Below are 17,904 nucleotides of genomic sequence, written 5' to 3'. Positions count from 1 at the left end.
TTTTCCCTGTCAGAATGCCTTACGTGACTGAATGGCACTGCGGCATGTTGCTGTTCTCCGCCTAATACAGAATTCGTGTTTAGTTAGTGAACTAAATCCAGGAATGATGCCATCTCCACATCAGCCCACACAGCCCCTCTGATGTATTTGTCTGCCGCCACATTTGTTATTTGTTACTCACTAGCTGAGTGGAAGGGAGAAATTGTATTATTCGATGTATCTTTTTTTTTTTTGTGTTCCATTGCTCTCATTTTTATGACACTTTTTCCATTCTCTGCCTCAGTCAAGTTTTCGTTCCAATGTTAAGTATCTCCAATGTGCAGGGCTTGATCTGCATAAAAAAATAAAGCCAGACGGAATTGCAGGTGTTGTTCTCTCCTTTCTGAATAGCGGCTTACTGTTACTGACTGTTACATGATGCTAAAATTAAGTTTATTTTTTATAAAAGCCCCATTATGAGGAAACAAAATAAATTTGCTGAATAAAAATGACGTCTTTGTTTTGCCCTCGAGACAAAAACGATTATCGAGGACGAGCACAATCACTGTTGGCCTTCGCTTGCCCCCCCTCAACGTCACAGCGGGCACCCAGAAGGATTTCTATTCACACCCTGCCCTCCCCCCAAAATCCCTCCCCTTGGGCACACACATGCATACGCACGTGTGGGAACAACGCACACAGCGACCGAGTGGACAGTTGGATGTTCAGAATGACTCGTGATCATTATCTGGGCAGGGGTTAAAACAATATAATAATCTGCTTAATGGTCAGAGTGATGTGAGTCCATTAAGGATGACCTTTAACACACACACACGTACAATGCATAGACTAAGCTGAAAATGTGCTTCTATGTGGTACAGTTTGCAGGAAGAATACATCTGCTGCCTCCCATAGTGTCCTAACACCGTCTGTGAACCCATCTCCTGCCTTCAGCCTGCTCCGCCTGTCATCCAACAGTCACGCAGTCCACCAGATAGGTGCACGCACACGCAGACGCACACACCGAAGCTTATTACAGCATGCTCCAGGAAAGAGAGGGAGTGGTTCCGACAGAGGGGCCAAGGCTAGCAAGATACTTTTTTTTTTTTTCCTTTTATGGATCAACTGCTCAGTAAAAAAAAGCTTGCAGGACACACGCGCCACGCAGTGTTCAGTCCCTCTTACTGCACTCGCTTGATAATGGACTGACAGAGACACTGGATTTCGCCACCGTGTCCGAGAAAAACCTTCACTGGTCGTGATTCACTTATTTAACCCGACAGTCCATCTGATGCTGAGGAAGCGAACAGTTTGTACAAGATGATAATTCAGCATTTATTATGTTTGCCTTTATCGAAAAACCCCAGTGGCTGCAAGTGTTTTCACCAGTCCACTCTGATGTTATTCAACTTTCAATAAGAGTAAAAAAAAAAGTAAAGTATTCTTCTGACAGAATTTTAAACGTGAATTTGAAATTCTGTTGCGATTAACGTATTTACCAGACACTCCCTCTCATGCAGAGGCAGCGAACAGTTCGTATGTAGTATTTATTTACTTTAACTTTAGCGGAAAAACACAAGTGGCTCTACTTCACCTGTACATTTTAGGGTTTTCACGAGTCCATTCTGGTCTGCAATTCATCTTTCAATAAATAAGTAAAAATGTGAATTGTAAATAAAATTCAAATAAAAGCAAATGTGACACTTGAAACTTTCAAACATTTTTAATTAAAAAAAAAACATGTTTGTTACCACATTAGCACATCGTGTCCCACGATTACATCATTCACTCATGTTCTTAATTGACAGCTACTGTAACATATGCAGTCATTGGCCACCCTCGATTCACATCCTACATCAATATAGCCCAGTGCAGCACGTAAGCATGAATCCACTGAATATCCACTTAAAAGGCTCATACGTCGGGTTTAATAAGTTTAAACACACTATTCACAATTTGTTAGCAGGTAGCTACAGCCTTGTGTTAAGAAGCTTGATAAGCAATTTTAATCCTGCTCGAATCGTTTTTTTTGCCAGTTTTTAGTTTTTCTTTTTTTTAAAGGAGAACCGTCTTGACAACAAACCAGTGACTGCATAAAATTAAGTTTATAAACACTGATGAAAATGGTTAGAAATATATTAAAGCAGAAGTCCACGAAGAGCTTAGAACAGCTCCAACGACAACGCAAATGATGAAAGTGGCGTCTCTGGACGCAGACAGGGACATAAGCGAAAAAGAACTAATTAACGGTTATTCTTTATATACAACACAGTCAAAAGCAACAGATGCCATCAGATCCCTGAGTACAGTGTTTTGTCATTTCAGTCTCTCCATACCGACGGTGAAGATGCGTCATCGACGTCCGAGTCCTTTTCGTGCGAGCTGCGGGTCGACTGCAACACTGCCCCCCCACCCCCCGCCCCGACTGTCAGTGTGTCCTTCAATCCGAGCACAACCGAGTACCGTTTCCGTTTAAGGAGCTGGGTGGAGCAGTAGGGGGACACGCCGCAAGCCGTCTTCAGTGGCGTTGGTTGGTTGGTTGGTTGGAGGGGAAAAAACAACTTTTCATCCATCAGGGTTTGAAACGGCGGCGAGGAGCAGGATTCCAGCGTTAGCACATCAATGTGAACGCATCATTATCTCCCCGCCGGAGGTGCACACCCTCCCGGCTCGTTAGCACGGGGCCCCGTCGCCAACTTTCTCCACCTTCTCCTCCCCCGCCCCCTCCCCCTCCCCGTCCCCCTCCCCCTCCTCGCCCTCATCTTTGTCCTTGCTCTTTTTGTGTTTCTTCTTCTTGTGTTTATGCTTGTGCTCCTTGTGCTCGCCCTTGTCCTCGCCGCCGTGCTTCTTGTGCTTCTTGTGCTTTTTGTGCTTCTTGTGCTTCTTCTTCTTCTTGTCGCCGGTGGTGCCCGTGGAGCCACTGTTGTTGCTGCCGGTGGGGCTGGCCGAGGGCTGGCTGCGGGCCGGGCTGGGGCTGCCGCCGCTCCGGCCCCTCTCAGGCTCTGAGCCCTCGCCCTCGCTGTAGTCGGGCACGAAGGCCGCCTCGTCCGTCTCACGGCCCAGGTCTGAGCACAGGCGCTGCCTCCGGGGCTCCGGGCCACGGGGCTCCTCCCGGCCTCCGGACCCTTTGCCCGCCGCGGGCTTCTCCTCCTTGCCCTCCTCTTTCGCACCTTTCCCCTCCTCCTTCACCATTTTTGTTTTAGAGGCCTTCTCCGCGTTGCCTGGTGCCGCCCGGCCGCTTTTGCCCTCCTCCTTCTGCGCTCTGGCTTTCTTCTCTTCTCTCAGTCCTCCTCTCTTCTCCTCCCGGCTCTCAGTTCTGAAGGGTTTGGTCGCTTCCGGCGGCACCTCTCTGCCTCGCGCCCTCTGCAGCACAGGCGACGGCTCCTTGGGGGCGACGCTTTCAGCGTCCTGGCCCTCCTCGTCGTCCTCTCTCTCCCACTTGGAGCGAGGAGGCGGCTGGATGAGTGGCTGCTCCTCCCTGGCCGGGCTGAGCGCCGGGCCAGGACTCGGGCTGCGGCCGTGATTGTTGGCGGTAGCGGCGGACGGAGGACGTTCCAAAGGTTTGGAAGGTGGAGTCTTGCGGCCCTTATCCGAGTCGCGCTTTGTTTCTTGAGCCGACCTATTGTCGAGGAAAGGGGAGAGAAACTCTAATTAATGTGGCTGCCAGGGCTGAGTCTGCTGGTACACAATTCCAGCAGTGATGGCAAGCGTGAGGTTTGGTAAGGGTCTGATTTTTGGGAAATTGCATCATTTCAGAGTCTTAGATGACAAGATTTCTGATTTTCATTAGTGTTGGTTTTCTGTGTCTACCACAGTTTTTTCAATGAAAGACCTTTGTTGGTCTTCCTTTTAATGGAGTCATTCAGACTGACAACACCCAAGCATATTTTTGGATTGTGGTATTTATTGATACAACACAATCAGGTTTAATGAAATTACAGTCAGAGCCATTGAATCGTGGCATTTTTGCAACTGGCCCCATGTCATTATTCTACTGAGAAAAATGCCTTGAGGAAAACTAATAAACTGGCAGTGGATTGTGTTAGTACAATCTCTCAGATCTGTGGATATCACACAGAAACTGCAACAATGACTTTATTCCTCCTCTTCTCATCTACAGCCATTCATCAAACTGGCAAGTTGATTTATTGTGCACTGGGTGAGAAGATATGAAACAGATGCCTTCAATGATTTGGCCTACTATGTTTTTAATTGGCCTAATTTCTGGCTGTCATCAGAGTTCCTCGTGTTTACCGTCCATTAGGCACATTGTTGCATCCTGATAGCAGAAAATTATGAGGCATTCAAGTCTTTACAGATGGGATGTTTGTGTTTATCTGCACGTGGCCTACTGCTTGATATGGCACGAGTGGATATAAAACGCGATCACACGCTTACTGTGAGTGCAGCACTCAGGGCAAATGTCAAATGCAGGTAAGAACAGAGAAGATGTGGTCATTATGCATGTGTACACTAAGAAACAGTTTGGGTCCAACTCAGTTGCTCTTCATTTGCTCAAGCAACTTTATTTTGTCATTTTAAATAATGGGAGAGGAAATGTGTTAACCATGAGAGTGATGGGGGAATAAATTATAAATGACTATGTGGAAATTGATCATCATGACTGTATAGATGTTAGATATTATATTAACATGGATGTGTACGTAATATGTATATACATGTCAATATGCAGGTGTATGTGAGCATAGGTACATTGTTTTTAATAAAAATGTTTATACAGTGTACTTGTGTCTAAATTGACATGTTATATGTAAATGTATATATTTTGTATTCTTTGTTACACATTTTGTAGAGTATCTGTATAAAAGTATTCATATGGATTATATGTTTTGTCGTGCATATATGTATAATATAGATGTTAAAGGAGAATCTATTTTTATGACACATGAGAAAAATTGATAAGGGGTAGAAAATGAAAAGTATTTCTTCCTATGCCTTTTTGAACATGTATGAATACTTTTTACCATTCTAAGACTTTTTATACATGTTGGAAATAAATTCATTCATTAATGCATAATGTAAGGGAATTTAAGGCTAATACTAGTAGTCTTAGAGGCTTAAGTAATAGGCAGCTGGACTTGGCTCCTTATTATAGTAATATCTTGTTATTGCTAGGAGACAAATGGGTGTTAAGAATCAAAGACAAATAAAGAAAGACAATGTATTCTAAGAACTGTGAAGAAGGTGAAGACTCACCTAGAGGAGGTTGCGGTGTGGCTAGTCAAGGCTTTTCGGCTGATCTTAGGTTTACTCCTCACAGCAGGCTCCTCCTTTACTTTCACTGCTGTAGAGGTGGCTGTGGGTGAGGGAGAGGAACATGCTCAAGCTTCTGCTTAACGAGCTGGCGCAAGCCAAAAAAAAAATCAAGCCGATCATGTCTTTCCACATAAAGAGGCTGAAATTACCGTCTTTGTGAGCCGTGGCTCGTTTCTCCCCCGAGGGGCCGCTCCTATCTGCTCTGTCCTTGGACACACTCCTGAGACACAAAAGGAATTTAATGATATGCATTAACATCTGTGTTTACACAAGTACTTAAGGTGAGCACTGTATCGGCCCGTCTCTTGCACACACGGGGAACAAGCGCAACCGACCTGTTGGATTTGACGTCCCTGTTTGAGTTCTCCCCTTTCTCCTTGGAGGACAGGTGCGCTTTGTCTTGATGGTCCGTCTTTTTCTTTGCGACGGAAGATTTCTCTCCGATGGTCATTTTGTCCAGAGAGACAGACCTCCCTCCTGCACCCCCACCGCCAGAGTTCCTCCGTTCTTTCCTTCCAGTTCCACCATCTCCAGCTCCACCTTCAGATTCCCTCTCAGCTTCTGCGGTCGCCTTTTGAGAGCCTGATGCAGTGGCCCTCTCCCGGTCTGAAGGAGCTCTGTCCTTCTCCCGGTCTGAAGGAGCTCTGTCCTTCTCCCGGTCTGAAGCTGATCTGTCCTTCTCCCGGTCTGAAGCTGATCTGTCCTTCTCCCGGTCTGAAGCTGATCTGTCCTTGTCCCGGTCTGAAGCTGATCTGTCCCTGTCCCGGTCTGAAGCTGATCTGTCCTTGTCCCGGTCTGAAGCTGATCTGTCCTTGTCCCTGTCTGAAGCTGATCTGTCCTTGTCCCTGTCTGAAGCTGATCTGTCCTTGTCCCTGTCTGAAGCTGATCTGTCCTTGTCCCTGTCTGAAGCTGATCTGTCCCTTTCCCTGTCCCTGTCTGACACAGCTCTGTCCCTGTCCGAAGTGCCCCTCTCCCTATCCTTGTCCGAAGTGCCCCTCTCCCTATCCTTGTCCGAAGCAGCCCGGTCCCTGTCCCTCTCAGAAGTTGCTCTGTCTCTGTCAGAAGTCGCTCTGTCTCTGTCAGAAGCAGCCCTGTCCCTCTCCCTATCCTTGTCCAAAGCAGCCCTGTCCCTCTCCCTATCCTTGTCTGACGTCGCTCTGTCTCTATCCCTGTCTGACACGACCCGATCTCTGTCCCTGTCCATAGCGGCTCTGTCCCGGTCCTTGTCCAAAGCTGCTCTGTCGCGCTCTCGGTCAGCCCCCGACGATCTGTCTCGCTCTTTACCTTGACCTGAGCTTCTGTTCTGCTCTCTGTCCGGGTCCTGTTTTTTATCTGTTGCACTTCCTGGCAGGTCCCGGGACGTCGATCTCTCGGCAGACGTTGAGCGGTCCTTCCGTCCACGGCTGTCTGCCGCGTTGCTAGATTGCTCTCCTATACATGTGGCAGCAGAGCCCGAGCGGTCTGAGGTTGCTGTGGAGGTGGTTTTTTCAGGAGCTGAAGGCACTCTGTCGGAGGAAGCCATGTCGCTGCTGCCTTTTCTGCCTATATCTCTGTTCAACTTGATCCTCTTCTGAGTCAGTGGCTTCATCTGAAAAACAATAACACCAGAAACAAAATGCCAATTAGGACCCAGTGCAAACTCTATACAGGAAATATCTGTGGAAAAAAACAAAGCACAAACATTCAAAAGTCTGCAAAGTATTGTGTTTCACTTCCATTAACGTCTACCAATTAATCAAGACCTCATCAACATCAGACCGAATAGTGTAGTTTGAAACAATAAGCCAGGAATGACAAAAATAAACTCTATGGAATGACAGGGGGAGTTTCCCCCCCCCCCAAATCTGTGCAGTCATGTGAGCCCTCTTGTTCGGCCACTTGAAACACTGAAAAAGTCAAACCAGAGTGGGGGCAAACTACGGCCCACGGGCCACATCTGGTCCGTAGTCTTTTTAATCCGGGCTGCCGAAGACTGACAGAATTGCACAAACCATGTCATGATTATGACTGCGTTCATGCATGCACCACGGTCACCGGAGCAGATTACTGCCACTCTCATGTCACGACTCAGCAGTGTCTCTCCGCGGTGCAGCGTCTCCAAACGCGTCTCGGAGCAGTGGCGTCTCGATTGTCGCGACAACCCAGGTAGTTTCAAGATTTAAAGAAAACAGTAGTGAAACAAAACTCTTTTGCCCATCCCAACAGTGTCTCTTTATTTTTTGAGAAAAAACAGTTTTGAGGGAAACAATGCTGGAGCTATTATGTATATAGTAATTGCGTGTAAACACGTGTTTGCAGAAATAAAAACAAGAATAAGAGCCAACGAATCAGCTGGTAGCAGCGAGACTTGCTAGAATGTCGTAATCGAGCAGTCATTCACAATAAAAACTGTAATGCTTTTTAGTTTATGTTCGATATGTATGCACTGGGTGCTGGCCCGGCCCATCTGCCAATTTTTAAAAGTCAATGTGGCCCCTCAGCCAAAAAGTTTGCCCACCCCTGGGTGGGTCTAAACGCTTTCCATTTCTCTTTGTAGTGGCTTTACTGAGAAATAAACCATAGACCTCATCTGCATTTATGCTTAGCAAGCATACATATTTTAGAAGCAAATGAATGTGAATGAATGGACCTACCTGAGGGTCTAATAGTGGTCTAATGACTCCCCGGTCTATATTCCCTCGACCCATATCCCGGCTCAAGGGTAGCGAGAGAAGACCGGGTCTCTCCGTGGGATGTGGGAGTCTGTGCAGGAGGGGCTGATGGGGCATGTGGGGGTGGGAAAGAACATCGCTTCCAACCACCAGACCATCCAACCTCCGCAGTTTACCTGGCGGGGGTCCGAGCAAAGAGCGGCCGTCGTCGACCATCCTCCTCCGGCCGTCCAGAGACGTGGGCAGAGGGAGGAGTGGAAGTCCGTGTTGGTGGGGGAAGGGAAGGAGTCCCGTGCCCTGTGGGAACTCTCTCCTCCCCAGGAGGTCGTGGCTGGGTCGCAGGCCATCATGCAGGGGAGGGAGGTGCATAGGGTTGTGGGGGGGCAGCGGAGGGGTTTTCAGCAGGGCAGGCCTCACTGTGGAGGTTTTGCTCCTCTCCTTTTTTGGCGCCGTGGAGCTTGGAGGGTCTTCTGTTTTGGCTTTAACCGTCTTCAGTGGTTTCGAGGCTGTGGAAGATGACGAGTCCTTCTTTTTGGTCACCGCTGCATCTCCAGTTTTCTTTTTCACCTTGTCGCTCCTCGTCTTGACGACCTCCGTCTTCACTTTGGCTTTCAGCTTTTGACTCTTCTCTTTCTGCGTCTTGTCAGTTTGGCTCTTTGACACGGACTTGGTTGAGGATTTGCTCGGTGCTGCGGAGCTTTTAGAGGCAGATGCTTTGTTGGTGGTGGTGCCGGCTTGGGGCTTTGAAGAGACGGGAGGCGTTTTTATGGGAGATGGAATTTCGTCCATCGGTTCGTCTCTGACTGGTGTGGCGTCGCCTCTGTCCACAGCCTGGTGGGACGGCTCCAGCTCCTCCCCAGACTTCTTCTTCTTTATTTTCTTTGTCTTCAAGGCTTTAGAGCTGGACTTTGCCGCCGTTGAGGAAGAGGATGGAGGGTGGTGAGGTTGAACACTTCGGTCTTCTCTCCCTCTTCTTGCTCTCTCCCGAGGGGAATAGTCTCTAGACAGTGGAGACAATCTCTCCCTCTCCCTGTCCCTGTCCCTGTCTCTGTCCCGACTGCCACGGCCTCTGTGGTGCACTGAGGGATGCTGGTCATAGTCTTTGTAATACTTGTTGTACCAGTCTGTGTACTCCTTCTCCCACTGTCGGTAGCTTTCCCTTTCCCAACGTTCATGGCCACCGGGACTGAGACCCTTCAGTTCATATGGTGGCAGCTCCCGGAAAGGTGGTTTTCGTCCACCGGGGCTCCGACTCCTGTAGCCGCCAGGTGAGCGAGATCGAGATCTAGACCTGTAGGGCCCTGCTCCTTCTCCCCCTTCCCATGGCCCTCCACGGTAAGAGAGAGGAGACCGCGGTGAGCCAGAGCGTCGGTACCCATAAGATCTCGAACGAGACCTGGACCTGGTCCTTGAGTGTCCAAAGCTGCGTCCGTTCCGCCGAGAATAAGGTGAACGCTGATAGGGCCGACCGTGGGAGCGGGAACGAGAGCGGGATCGACTGGCCGAATAAGAGTAAGACCTTGATCGCGATCTCGATCTAGACCTTGATCGTGACCGAGTGTAAGAACGGCTGAAGGGAGAGCGACTGTACGACCGGGACCTAGAAAAAGACAGTGAAGGCAAAGAGGGAATATTAAGTGGATTGTACTGACTTGAAAGACAGGCGTTTGACAGTTGTTTGTTACAACTGTTTTCAATAAATTGATTTAATAGAGTTACCTGGAGTAGGACCTCCTCCTTCGCTTTGGTGCATTTCTGTATTTCATAAGCTCTTTGTGAAAGTCTTGAGTAAATTCATCAAGCTTAGAAGTCACTCTGTGGATAAAAAAAAATAAAACAATAGTTGTAATACTTTAAAAAATATAATTGATATATATATTACAATGATTTTTCATGAAATAGGTCAGGCTGCTGCTACGACGAGATACATCAAACAACTAGTTCAATGTTACCTAACGGTGCTGAGATCAAAGTTGTGTAAGAAGTGCTACTATACAGGCTGAACTCCCTGAGCGAAAAAAAAATCCAATGAGTCTTTTTCAAGTTGCATAAAACTAGTAAGAAACTCAGTAAGGACGACTCAGTTCATCCTCCATCTTTTGTGCATTTCCTGTACAGACATTGATGTGTTCAAGTTGTGTTAACGGATTCTGCGAGGCAACTCCAGTCGACAACTACATCATGAGCCAATTTTAAAGCCACTTCACATTTAAGTAACAACTTGACAACTAAATTTCTCTTTGGTCAAAGTGAATCATTCCACCAGTTGAGGACCAGTGAATGAGGGAGAAACAACTCACTTGTCTTGTCGGTGGTGCCGCTGTCTGTAGAACTCTTCCTTGGACAGGGGGGGCTGTGAGAGGGAGGAGGGGAGGGGGACGAGGGGAGGCTGGCTGCCTGGGGTCACCCAGGGAGGATTGAGAACTGGAGGTCCAGTAGCATAAACTGGCTGGGGTTGGTAACCGACGGCAGGAGGGGGGACAAGGCTGGGCCCCGATGAGTACGGAGGTGGGTAGGCTTGCAGTGGGGGAGGGTACAGGGATGGAGCTGGGAATGCTGGCGGAACAGGAGGAGGACCAGGCTGCAGGTGAGCAGAGGGATGGTCTCCTCTTCCTCTGTAGGACCTGGAGCATGTAGAGGGACACTGAGCAATACAATCTCAATACAAAACTTTCACGAATCACAAAGGACCATCATCTGGCCTGACCTTTCCCAGTGTCGGCTTCCTCCTCCTCCTCCAGCTCCAGCTCCAGCTCCTCCTCCTCCTCCTCCGCCTCCGCCACCACCACCACCTCCTCCTCCTCCTCCTCCTCCTCCTCTGTAAGAGTGGTGGTGGTGCCGTGACTGGTGACCTAATGAAGGGACATTATTTAGTTACTTTATGTTGATCTTTTGAAAGCTCATTTAATCACTAATAATCCAGACCAGTTTATTTTACCTGAGGGCTGAGGAGCTCTTGAAGCTGGTGGATGTCCAACAACATTTAAATGGTATTTCTGTCAAAGAAATTAGGAAAAATGCAGCGTTATCATTTATGGTATGCAAAGATGGCAAGAACAGAGACTGAATTAAAAAAAACAACTTCATTTTATAATAACACTACATCTGTACAACTGTATGCCGCTTCTAAGGTGACAAGAGGCAAACTCACATGTGCTCCACTTTCCGAGTCTGCCGATGAGTTTGACGTTACAATGGGATCAGGATCAGCCTCCCTGTGACATACCAGACAAATTGAGAATATTTGAAAATAATACAAAAACGTCCCTTCTTTTATCGTCCCCATGCGTCCATATGAGTGAGGAGGATTCTAAACTTACCCTGGAGGAGGCGGTTCTCCGTGATTGGCAGAGAGTTTCGGTGATCGATGATCCCCAGCTGCTGGAGGGGCAGGTGAAGCGTCTCGGCCTTCATCAGCCGCATCGGGAGGTGGGGTAGGAGCAGAGGAATCAGTGGGAGAAGAGGAACGTTCAGGAGCAGGGGTTGGAGCTTGGGTTGGAGCAGGGGCTGGGGCCAGAGCAGGTGCAGGCGCCTTGGCCTGAACTGTGGCGGTGGTCGGAGGCGCATTGATGAGCAGCGGATCCTGTTGTCTGGAAGGTAGATGCCTGACCAACTGGGGACGTGGTAAAGGCGGTGCCGCATTCTGTACGGCTTTACGCATACGCTTGTATCCCGTCTCGTTACGAAAGTTGTTGACAGCCTGGACAAACAAAGACATCAACGTCAGAACTGCTTGATTTTTCCTGCAGTAAATCTAACAGTTACAGTTGCAGTTACCTGTCGCAGAAACTTGTTGGCAATAAGATTGTCAGGTGAAACATCCGACTGTTTGCATGAGAAGCAGACGTGTTCCTCCGAGTCCAGCAGGGCTGTTCTGATACCTGAGAACACAACCATTAAGCAAAGTGTAATTCCACCCCCCCCACCCCCCCACCCCCAATTACATCTAGTTAACTTGTCGTGAGAGGGATTAAAGACGTGGTTTTTCTTCTTGCTGATACTAATTCATACATATTCTTTCTGGCTCTGCACAGCTGGCTGCATGTATGAAAGGGCCTGATCTCACAACAATGACTGGGCGGGACAAGTGACGGTAACACAAAACAAGATGACCAAATGAGTCCAAAGACTCACATTCATCACAGTAACTGTTTCCACAGCAGGGTATGACAACGGCGTCCGTCATCAGATCATTGCAAATGGGACACAACAGTTCATCAGGAATCGGATCGGCATCATCCTCCGATGACGACTGCTCACGCGGCACAAAGGGTGGGCGCTCCTTCTTTCCTTGTGCATAGGCTTCCCTGTAAGAACAAGTGATTTGAGTTTTAGACACCAGTTCACCTCCAGTAGACCCCCTTTTCTAAAACACGCCAAACCAGCAAGGTGCATGTATCCAACTGTGGAGAGATTCAGTCACACACAAAATAAGGAAGATTCAATTTCCATAAAGGTCCCATATTAAGATCACTTACGGTATGACAGAGAAGCCTTGTAAAACATTTGAGATTTTCCGATAATGCCGCATTTTGGAATTTTTTTTTATTTTATTTTTTTTTACAGCCTTCTGAAAAACCACTCCCATAATTTCCTGCTCAACATAGTGTTTTTAGAAGAGGACAAAAACAAGACAGTCTGAGGGAGATGGAAAAAAAGACCTGGGTGGGAAAACTGTCACCGATCTGGGAGACGTATCACTACAACACCCTTTGTGACATCACAAAGAGCCCAATGACAGGCTGAAAACATTTTAAGAGAAAAGAAACTCTGCATAATATGGGACCTTTAAAATGATAGTGTGAGAACATTTTGCAGTCCTTGGGTGACACATACGCATCAATGGCAGGTATGGCGTATTCTCCGGTGCTGGTTAGCATTGCTCCCTTGGTGCCTGGCTCTGCTTTGACCATGAAGCTCTGAGGAATACCCTTACTGATCCTGACTTGCTTAGGACCCTCAACGCTCTTATCTTGGATCTATTAAACACAATAAAAAGATTTTTTTTAAAAACAAACAAACAAAAATATGCCAGCATTGTTCATGTCCTGGAAGTTTCTAGGACATAGAGCTGAAATTAGGACCAGTTCTAATAATGTGGGATAGTTACCATCAGCATGGGGCACTGTCGAATATAGTGACCAGCTTTTCCACAACGGTAGCAGGTATAGTGAGCGGGGGGAGGTCCGACTGCCTTTTTAGAGTAGCTAGAGACAAGGTTGAGTAATTAAAAAACAGTAAATCCAACTGAACCCAAATTGAATGCTTTTAATCACTTGTGAATAGAGATGGATGAGTACTGACTGTATCGGGTCATAATCATGATTGGACTGACACATCATGGCTTTGATCTTATCTTCCTCAGATGCATTTGCGTCAACCAGGTTAGCGGTCTTGATACACATAATGGGAACAGAGTAGAGAAAGTCAATGGCAAAATCACAAGTCTTATGGACCATTTATGTATACATATATACATACATATATATACACACATATATATGCATATATACATATATATATATATACATATATATGTATGTATGTATAGACAGATTCTTTTTTTTTACTGCATAGAAAATTTACAAAAACAATACCTTGGTGAGTTGAGCAAGTGACATAGAAGGAGAGGAATCAGTCTGCAGGAGAATCAAGAGTACAGACGTTAAGGTTGTTAACATGATGTGCAATAGACAAACACTGGAAGTTAAGAGCCCTTAGTTCCACACCACATCTGTGTCAAGTGACGAAAGAGTCGTTGTCTCAGTCTTTGTCCAAAGTAAAGTTTTGTTAGGTAACAACCCTGGAATACACGTACGTGTCTCAGTTAGGATAAATATTTCGTTGTACATCTGCTTGTAAGGTTATTGACATCAACCTATAAGATTTATTTAACAACAGAAGAGATCCTGAAAGCCTAAAATAGGATTGTTCCTATTTTGCAATTCTGTACATTTAATATATCTCTCTAAATACAAATTAAATGCAAAAATTACACCTTTTTGCCAAAAAAGAAAAAAGATTAAAACAAATCACGACTAAAAATGTAGACAATAATGTTTCCTTGCTGAAGGCAATGCTCGCAAATCCTGGTCTAGTATACATGTTATAGGTACAGAAGGGAAGGGTTAGCAATTGCAATGCCATGATGAATGAGGGCTGTAATAAAAATATATTGCAGTCAAGTCAACCCCATTGACATGCTTGCCCTTTAAGTTTTATCTTTAGTGAAGACTAGGGGCATCTGCATCAAGACTCAACACCTGCCTGGCCACCTGACCTGTCCGCACATTTCTGATATCTAACTCTCAAAAAGCTACAGCTTTTCCTGCTATGGTTGAAAGCATTTTTCTCAAAGGAAATCTCAATTTTGCACTTTAAAATGCAGCTTCTCTTCATCAACCCCAAGGACATAACTGCTACATTGGCTCGTCAGAGGAGGTTGTCATGGCTGTCTTAAACGATCCTTAAATCCAGCTAAGCACTGCATTCTGTACAGCAATAAGCAGGAAAGGTATGGTGACAGGCTATTTAACAAACTAGTGCTGATCAGACATAAAATTGAAGTCTCGTTTTAAGAAGCTAATGCAGCTGTTGAGATTTCCCCCCTATCATAACCAAAAACAGTCCCACCCTCTATTACAAAGGGTCACAGCAAGTATAGGTTTCTCTGCAATGTAGAACAAGAGTCAGTAAACTGTTAGAAAAAGAACACAAAAGCATTAAAATAAATAAATAAATAAATAAACAAAGATCAGAATAGTTTCCTGGGAAATATTAAATGAACAACGCAGCGGCAGAGGAGGCTGCTCAAAGGAAACTCTGTATTGTAGAACGCTGTGGAGGGAACACACATGGATTCAGTAAAAGCAGCTCCAAAATTGAACCGCTCAACAACTTTATTGACAGGTTCTGCAGCTTACAGCTTACAGGACACACTACACCAGTTTAATCTTGACTGCAGCAACCACGGAGGAGGTTGGATTTAGTGATAGGTCAAGATAATGTGCGATCATGTCATGACGGCCAAGCATCTCACTTAACCAAACTAACTTCTTATTGGTCCGATAAGCACAGTTGTGTAAAAAAACACTTTAAACCGGAACCCACGTCTTTGGAAAAAATCACACTATATAAATATGATTAACTCAAAGCAATGGACTCACTGGAAAAACACCTGTGAGCCTTTAATGAGTAACGTCATGTGAAGTCCAAACTCAGTGCAAAATAGAACATCTCATAATGAAAGTTAACATGCAAAACAATTGGCACATTGGCAAATGTTATATAAAAAAACAAATCTAAGTCAGTATAAAAAATTTTGCAAGCAAAATAACTTTGGAATCTATTCCACTCTGAGCTTAAGTGGTGCACTTGTGGTGTTAGTTAACAAAAAATCCTAACCACAGTTTACTTCATTTGGCTTTCTTGAACCACATGAAAAAATATGTTGACAGGAGAAGAAAAAAAACAATTAAAAATAGAATACAAAAATACCATATTTTCCCCTTTTACAAAACCCCTTCAAAACACAGTTGCCCACCCAAGATCAGGCTACAAAACCATTCCAATGTGAAATACAGTCATTAACAGTTTGGGTGTTATCTCAATCACTTATAAAGTGGAAACAGTTTGACAATGGCTCTGTTTTGAACAGTCAAAACACTTGCTATTCGTCTGTTGTTTCTCTTCTCAATCTCTTCTCATTCAAGACACAGGTTAAACTTTAATTGGCTCCTTTCAAAACAAACAGCAGGGATTATAGAGAGAAACGACAAACTGCTTTATCGGTAGTACCTCAAGATACCCCTTAAAGACATCAAATCACATATAGAGATTGAGCTCTCAACACAAATGTAACACACAGTGAACAGAAGGTACACACAACTGAATTGTATTTGACAGAATGTTCTTAGGGAGGTGATTAAAGGCAGAAGGACGGGGAGAGGAAGAAAAGTGAGAGGTGTGTGTTAATTTTTGGGTTTGTTTTACATACGGGTCGAGAAGATCCCACCACAGTTGTGTCTGAACGATTTCTGCAGAAAAAAATACAAGAGAGACCACAACCATCAGATGATGTCTTGGCTTAACGATCCTTTTTGTGAACTCTGCGCACATATCCTCTAGACTTGTGTAAAATAAGAAACACTTTGTAAAATATACGTACACAATGTAAGTTTTGCCAGAAGGTTTGACTCCACCAATGGGAATGCGGCGGACAATCACAGACGAGTGTTTCTGTATTTGTGCTTCATCATCAGTGTACTCTGTAAAACATGACAGATGAGGAATTAATAAGAAATAATGTATCACAATGAACAAAATCATTGGAAATAAAAATAAAACACAATGCAGCAAAAATGCTAATAGCTTTACATTCACCAGAATATAGAATAATTATGTTTTTACACTAAATCTAAATGTCACACAAACTGCTAAAATTGTAGATTGCAAAATAAAACACTGTTCACAGAAAACGTTTTATCAAATTTATCCCGTTTTGTCAGACCTAACTTCAGAATATTTTTTCACAAATTCAATTTCACTGTCAAGCAAACTCATCATCACATTGTGCAATCAAAAAAATCGTCAAGTTTGTTGAGCCTCAACGAAACAGGCAGTTGGTGACGTACCTTCTTGAGTCTGCGCATTGGTGATCTGCAGGTCGCAGTCCGTGGCCTTGAGTCGTTCTCGGCCCATAATCTGCTTCTTAAGCTCGCTGAGGGTGATATACAGCCCATCAAACGTAACTGTGTTGTAGTCCAGTTTGGAATAAAATTTATAGTGAACACACGACATTTTCACAGGTCTAACCACATCAATCAAGCACAATTAAAAAAAAAAAAAAACATGCGTGGTACGGTCACAAAATAAAGCAGTGTCAACACCGACAATAAAGGGCTAATTCTGATAGTCCCTCTAACAGCGTGGACAAACAAAAGACTAATAAAAAAAAAAAGAAAAAAAGAAGGGATCAGCTCGTCCAAGAAGTCCTTTTAAATGCCATCGGAAAAAACTGGGGGGTTAAGGCGGTGCGCCATTGCGTGGCGCAGTGGGCCTCGTCAGTTCATTACAGTCCGATAAAACACAAAGGGTGTCACCAAATCCAGGAGAGTCTATCCAGAAGTGTCAATTTTAGAAAAGAAAAAAAAAAGACTTGCGAATGGGGTAAAGTCCGTGAAGAATTGTCCTTGTTGGGACGGCTGTGCTGCCGCAATGTGAACTTCAAGTGGGGCTAAAAGCGGCCCTCGGGCTCCTTTGGCAACCAGTCCTTAATGGGCGACACTTTCCCCCACGGAACAATGCTTAGTCAAGTCGAACGCCAGTCACAAGGTCCGAAAACCGCGCACAGGGTCCTGCAATGGATTCGCATGTGACAAATTTCCACTGAACTATCTTTAAATAGTAGTAGTGAAATTGCTATCTATGTAATTGTGAAATTGCGTACATGCTGTGGCTCAACACTCGCTAACGTAACCTCACCACTCTAAAGCTAGCAGCTAACGCTAACAGTGATTATGGCGCTATAGTGAAGAAATTAGCCTTCGAAGAGTGAGGGGAAACAAACTGATTGCGCGGGCGGCGAACAGTGTGTGATGATTCATCGACGGAGAAAACTTATCAAAGAAAAGATGAGACGTATGAATCCAAGTGTAATCCTCGATTAATCTCCGCAAGAAGACAAACGCTCGTCCGAGCCTCGCCGTTTCACCAAAATGGCGCCGCACGGAACCGGAAGTGTATGTACACACAACACAAAACGTCAAAATAACGGCATTCGTTTTTTTGTTTGTTTGTTTGTTTGTTTTGTTTTGGGTTTTTTTTTTATTGTTGTTGCCTTCGGTCGTCACATTTTCTCTTTCTTGTGCTTCAAAACACGTGGTAATACAAAAATAATATATATGTAAATATATCTCTGTTTCTGGAAACTGTAATACCGAGTGGACTGGACGGAAATCTAGGTTACATTTTATAGTACTAACTGATTGCTTTGAAG

At 45.2% G+C, this 17,904-nt stretch overlaps 1 protein-coding gene across 4 annotated transcripts; it reads right to left on the bottom strand.

The window, feature by feature from the left end:
* Positions 1-1,687: 1,687 nt before the first annotated feature.
* On the bottom strand, positions 1,688-17,686 carry LOC142893249 (uncharacterized). Of its 4 annotated transcripts, none has more exons than XM_076033630.1 (21): positions 16,541-17,686; positions 16,075-16,174; positions 15,904-15,943; positions 13,505-13,546; positions 13,212-13,300; positions 13,018-13,114; positions 12,744-12,886; positions 12,042-12,214; positions 11,685-11,788; positions 11,228-11,607; positions 11,059-11,122; positions 10,846-10,903; positions 10,697-10,759; positions 10,615-10,648; positions 10,208-10,531; positions 9,627-9,722; positions 7,890-9,507; positions 5,592-6,844; positions 5,406-5,476; positions 5,197-5,296; positions 1,688-3,598 (listed from the first exon to the last, which is right to left on the bottom strand). In XM_076033630.1, the coding sequence occupies exons 1-21, from the start codon at positions 16,704-16,706 to the stop codon at positions 2,653-2,655; spliced, it is 5,961 nt and encodes a 1,986-aa protein (XP_075889745.1). In that variant the 5' UTR covers positions 16,707-17,686; the 3' UTR covers positions 1,688-2,652. The 4 variants fall into 4 exon arrangements, with proteins under 4 accessions (XP_075889745.1, XP_075889765.1, XP_075889755.1 ...); XM_076033650.1 differs by having other exon boundaries at positions 10,615-10,642; XM_076033640.1 differs by having other exon boundaries at positions 10,700-10,759.
* Between the last annotated feature and the right edge of the window lie 218 nt (positions 17,687-17,904).

This window comes from Nelusetta ayraudi, unplaced genomic scaffold (assembly GCF_046127955.1).
Source record: "Nelusetta ayraudi isolate G7.1 ecotype Tasmania unplaced genomic scaffold, CSIRO-AGI_Nayr_v1 ptg000004l, whole genome shotgun sequence".
Taxonomy (NCBI): Eukaryota; Metazoa; Chordata; class Actinopteri; order Tetraodontiformes; family Monacanthidae; genus Nelusetta; species Nelusetta ayraudi.
Note: the sequence above shows the minus strand (reverse complement) of the source record. Positions and strands in the feature narration are given on the sequence as shown.

What these genes read in the sequence shown, in the direction of transcription:
- LOC142893249 (XM_076033630.1), bottom strand. Translation starts at nt 16,706, where the DNA reads ATGTCGTGTGTTCACTATAAATTTTATTCCAAACTGGACTACAACACA. An exon ending in GCCATACCTGCCATTGATGC is followed by an intron (nt 12,215 to 12,743) that starts GTATGTGTCACC and finishes TTGTTCTTACAG; the next exon opens with GGAAGCCTATGCACAAGGAA. An exon ending in GGAGAACCGCCTCCTCCAGG is followed by an intron (nt 11,123 to 11,227) that starts GTAAGTTTAGAA and finishes GGTATGTCACAG; the next exon opens with GGAGGCTGATCCTGATCCCA.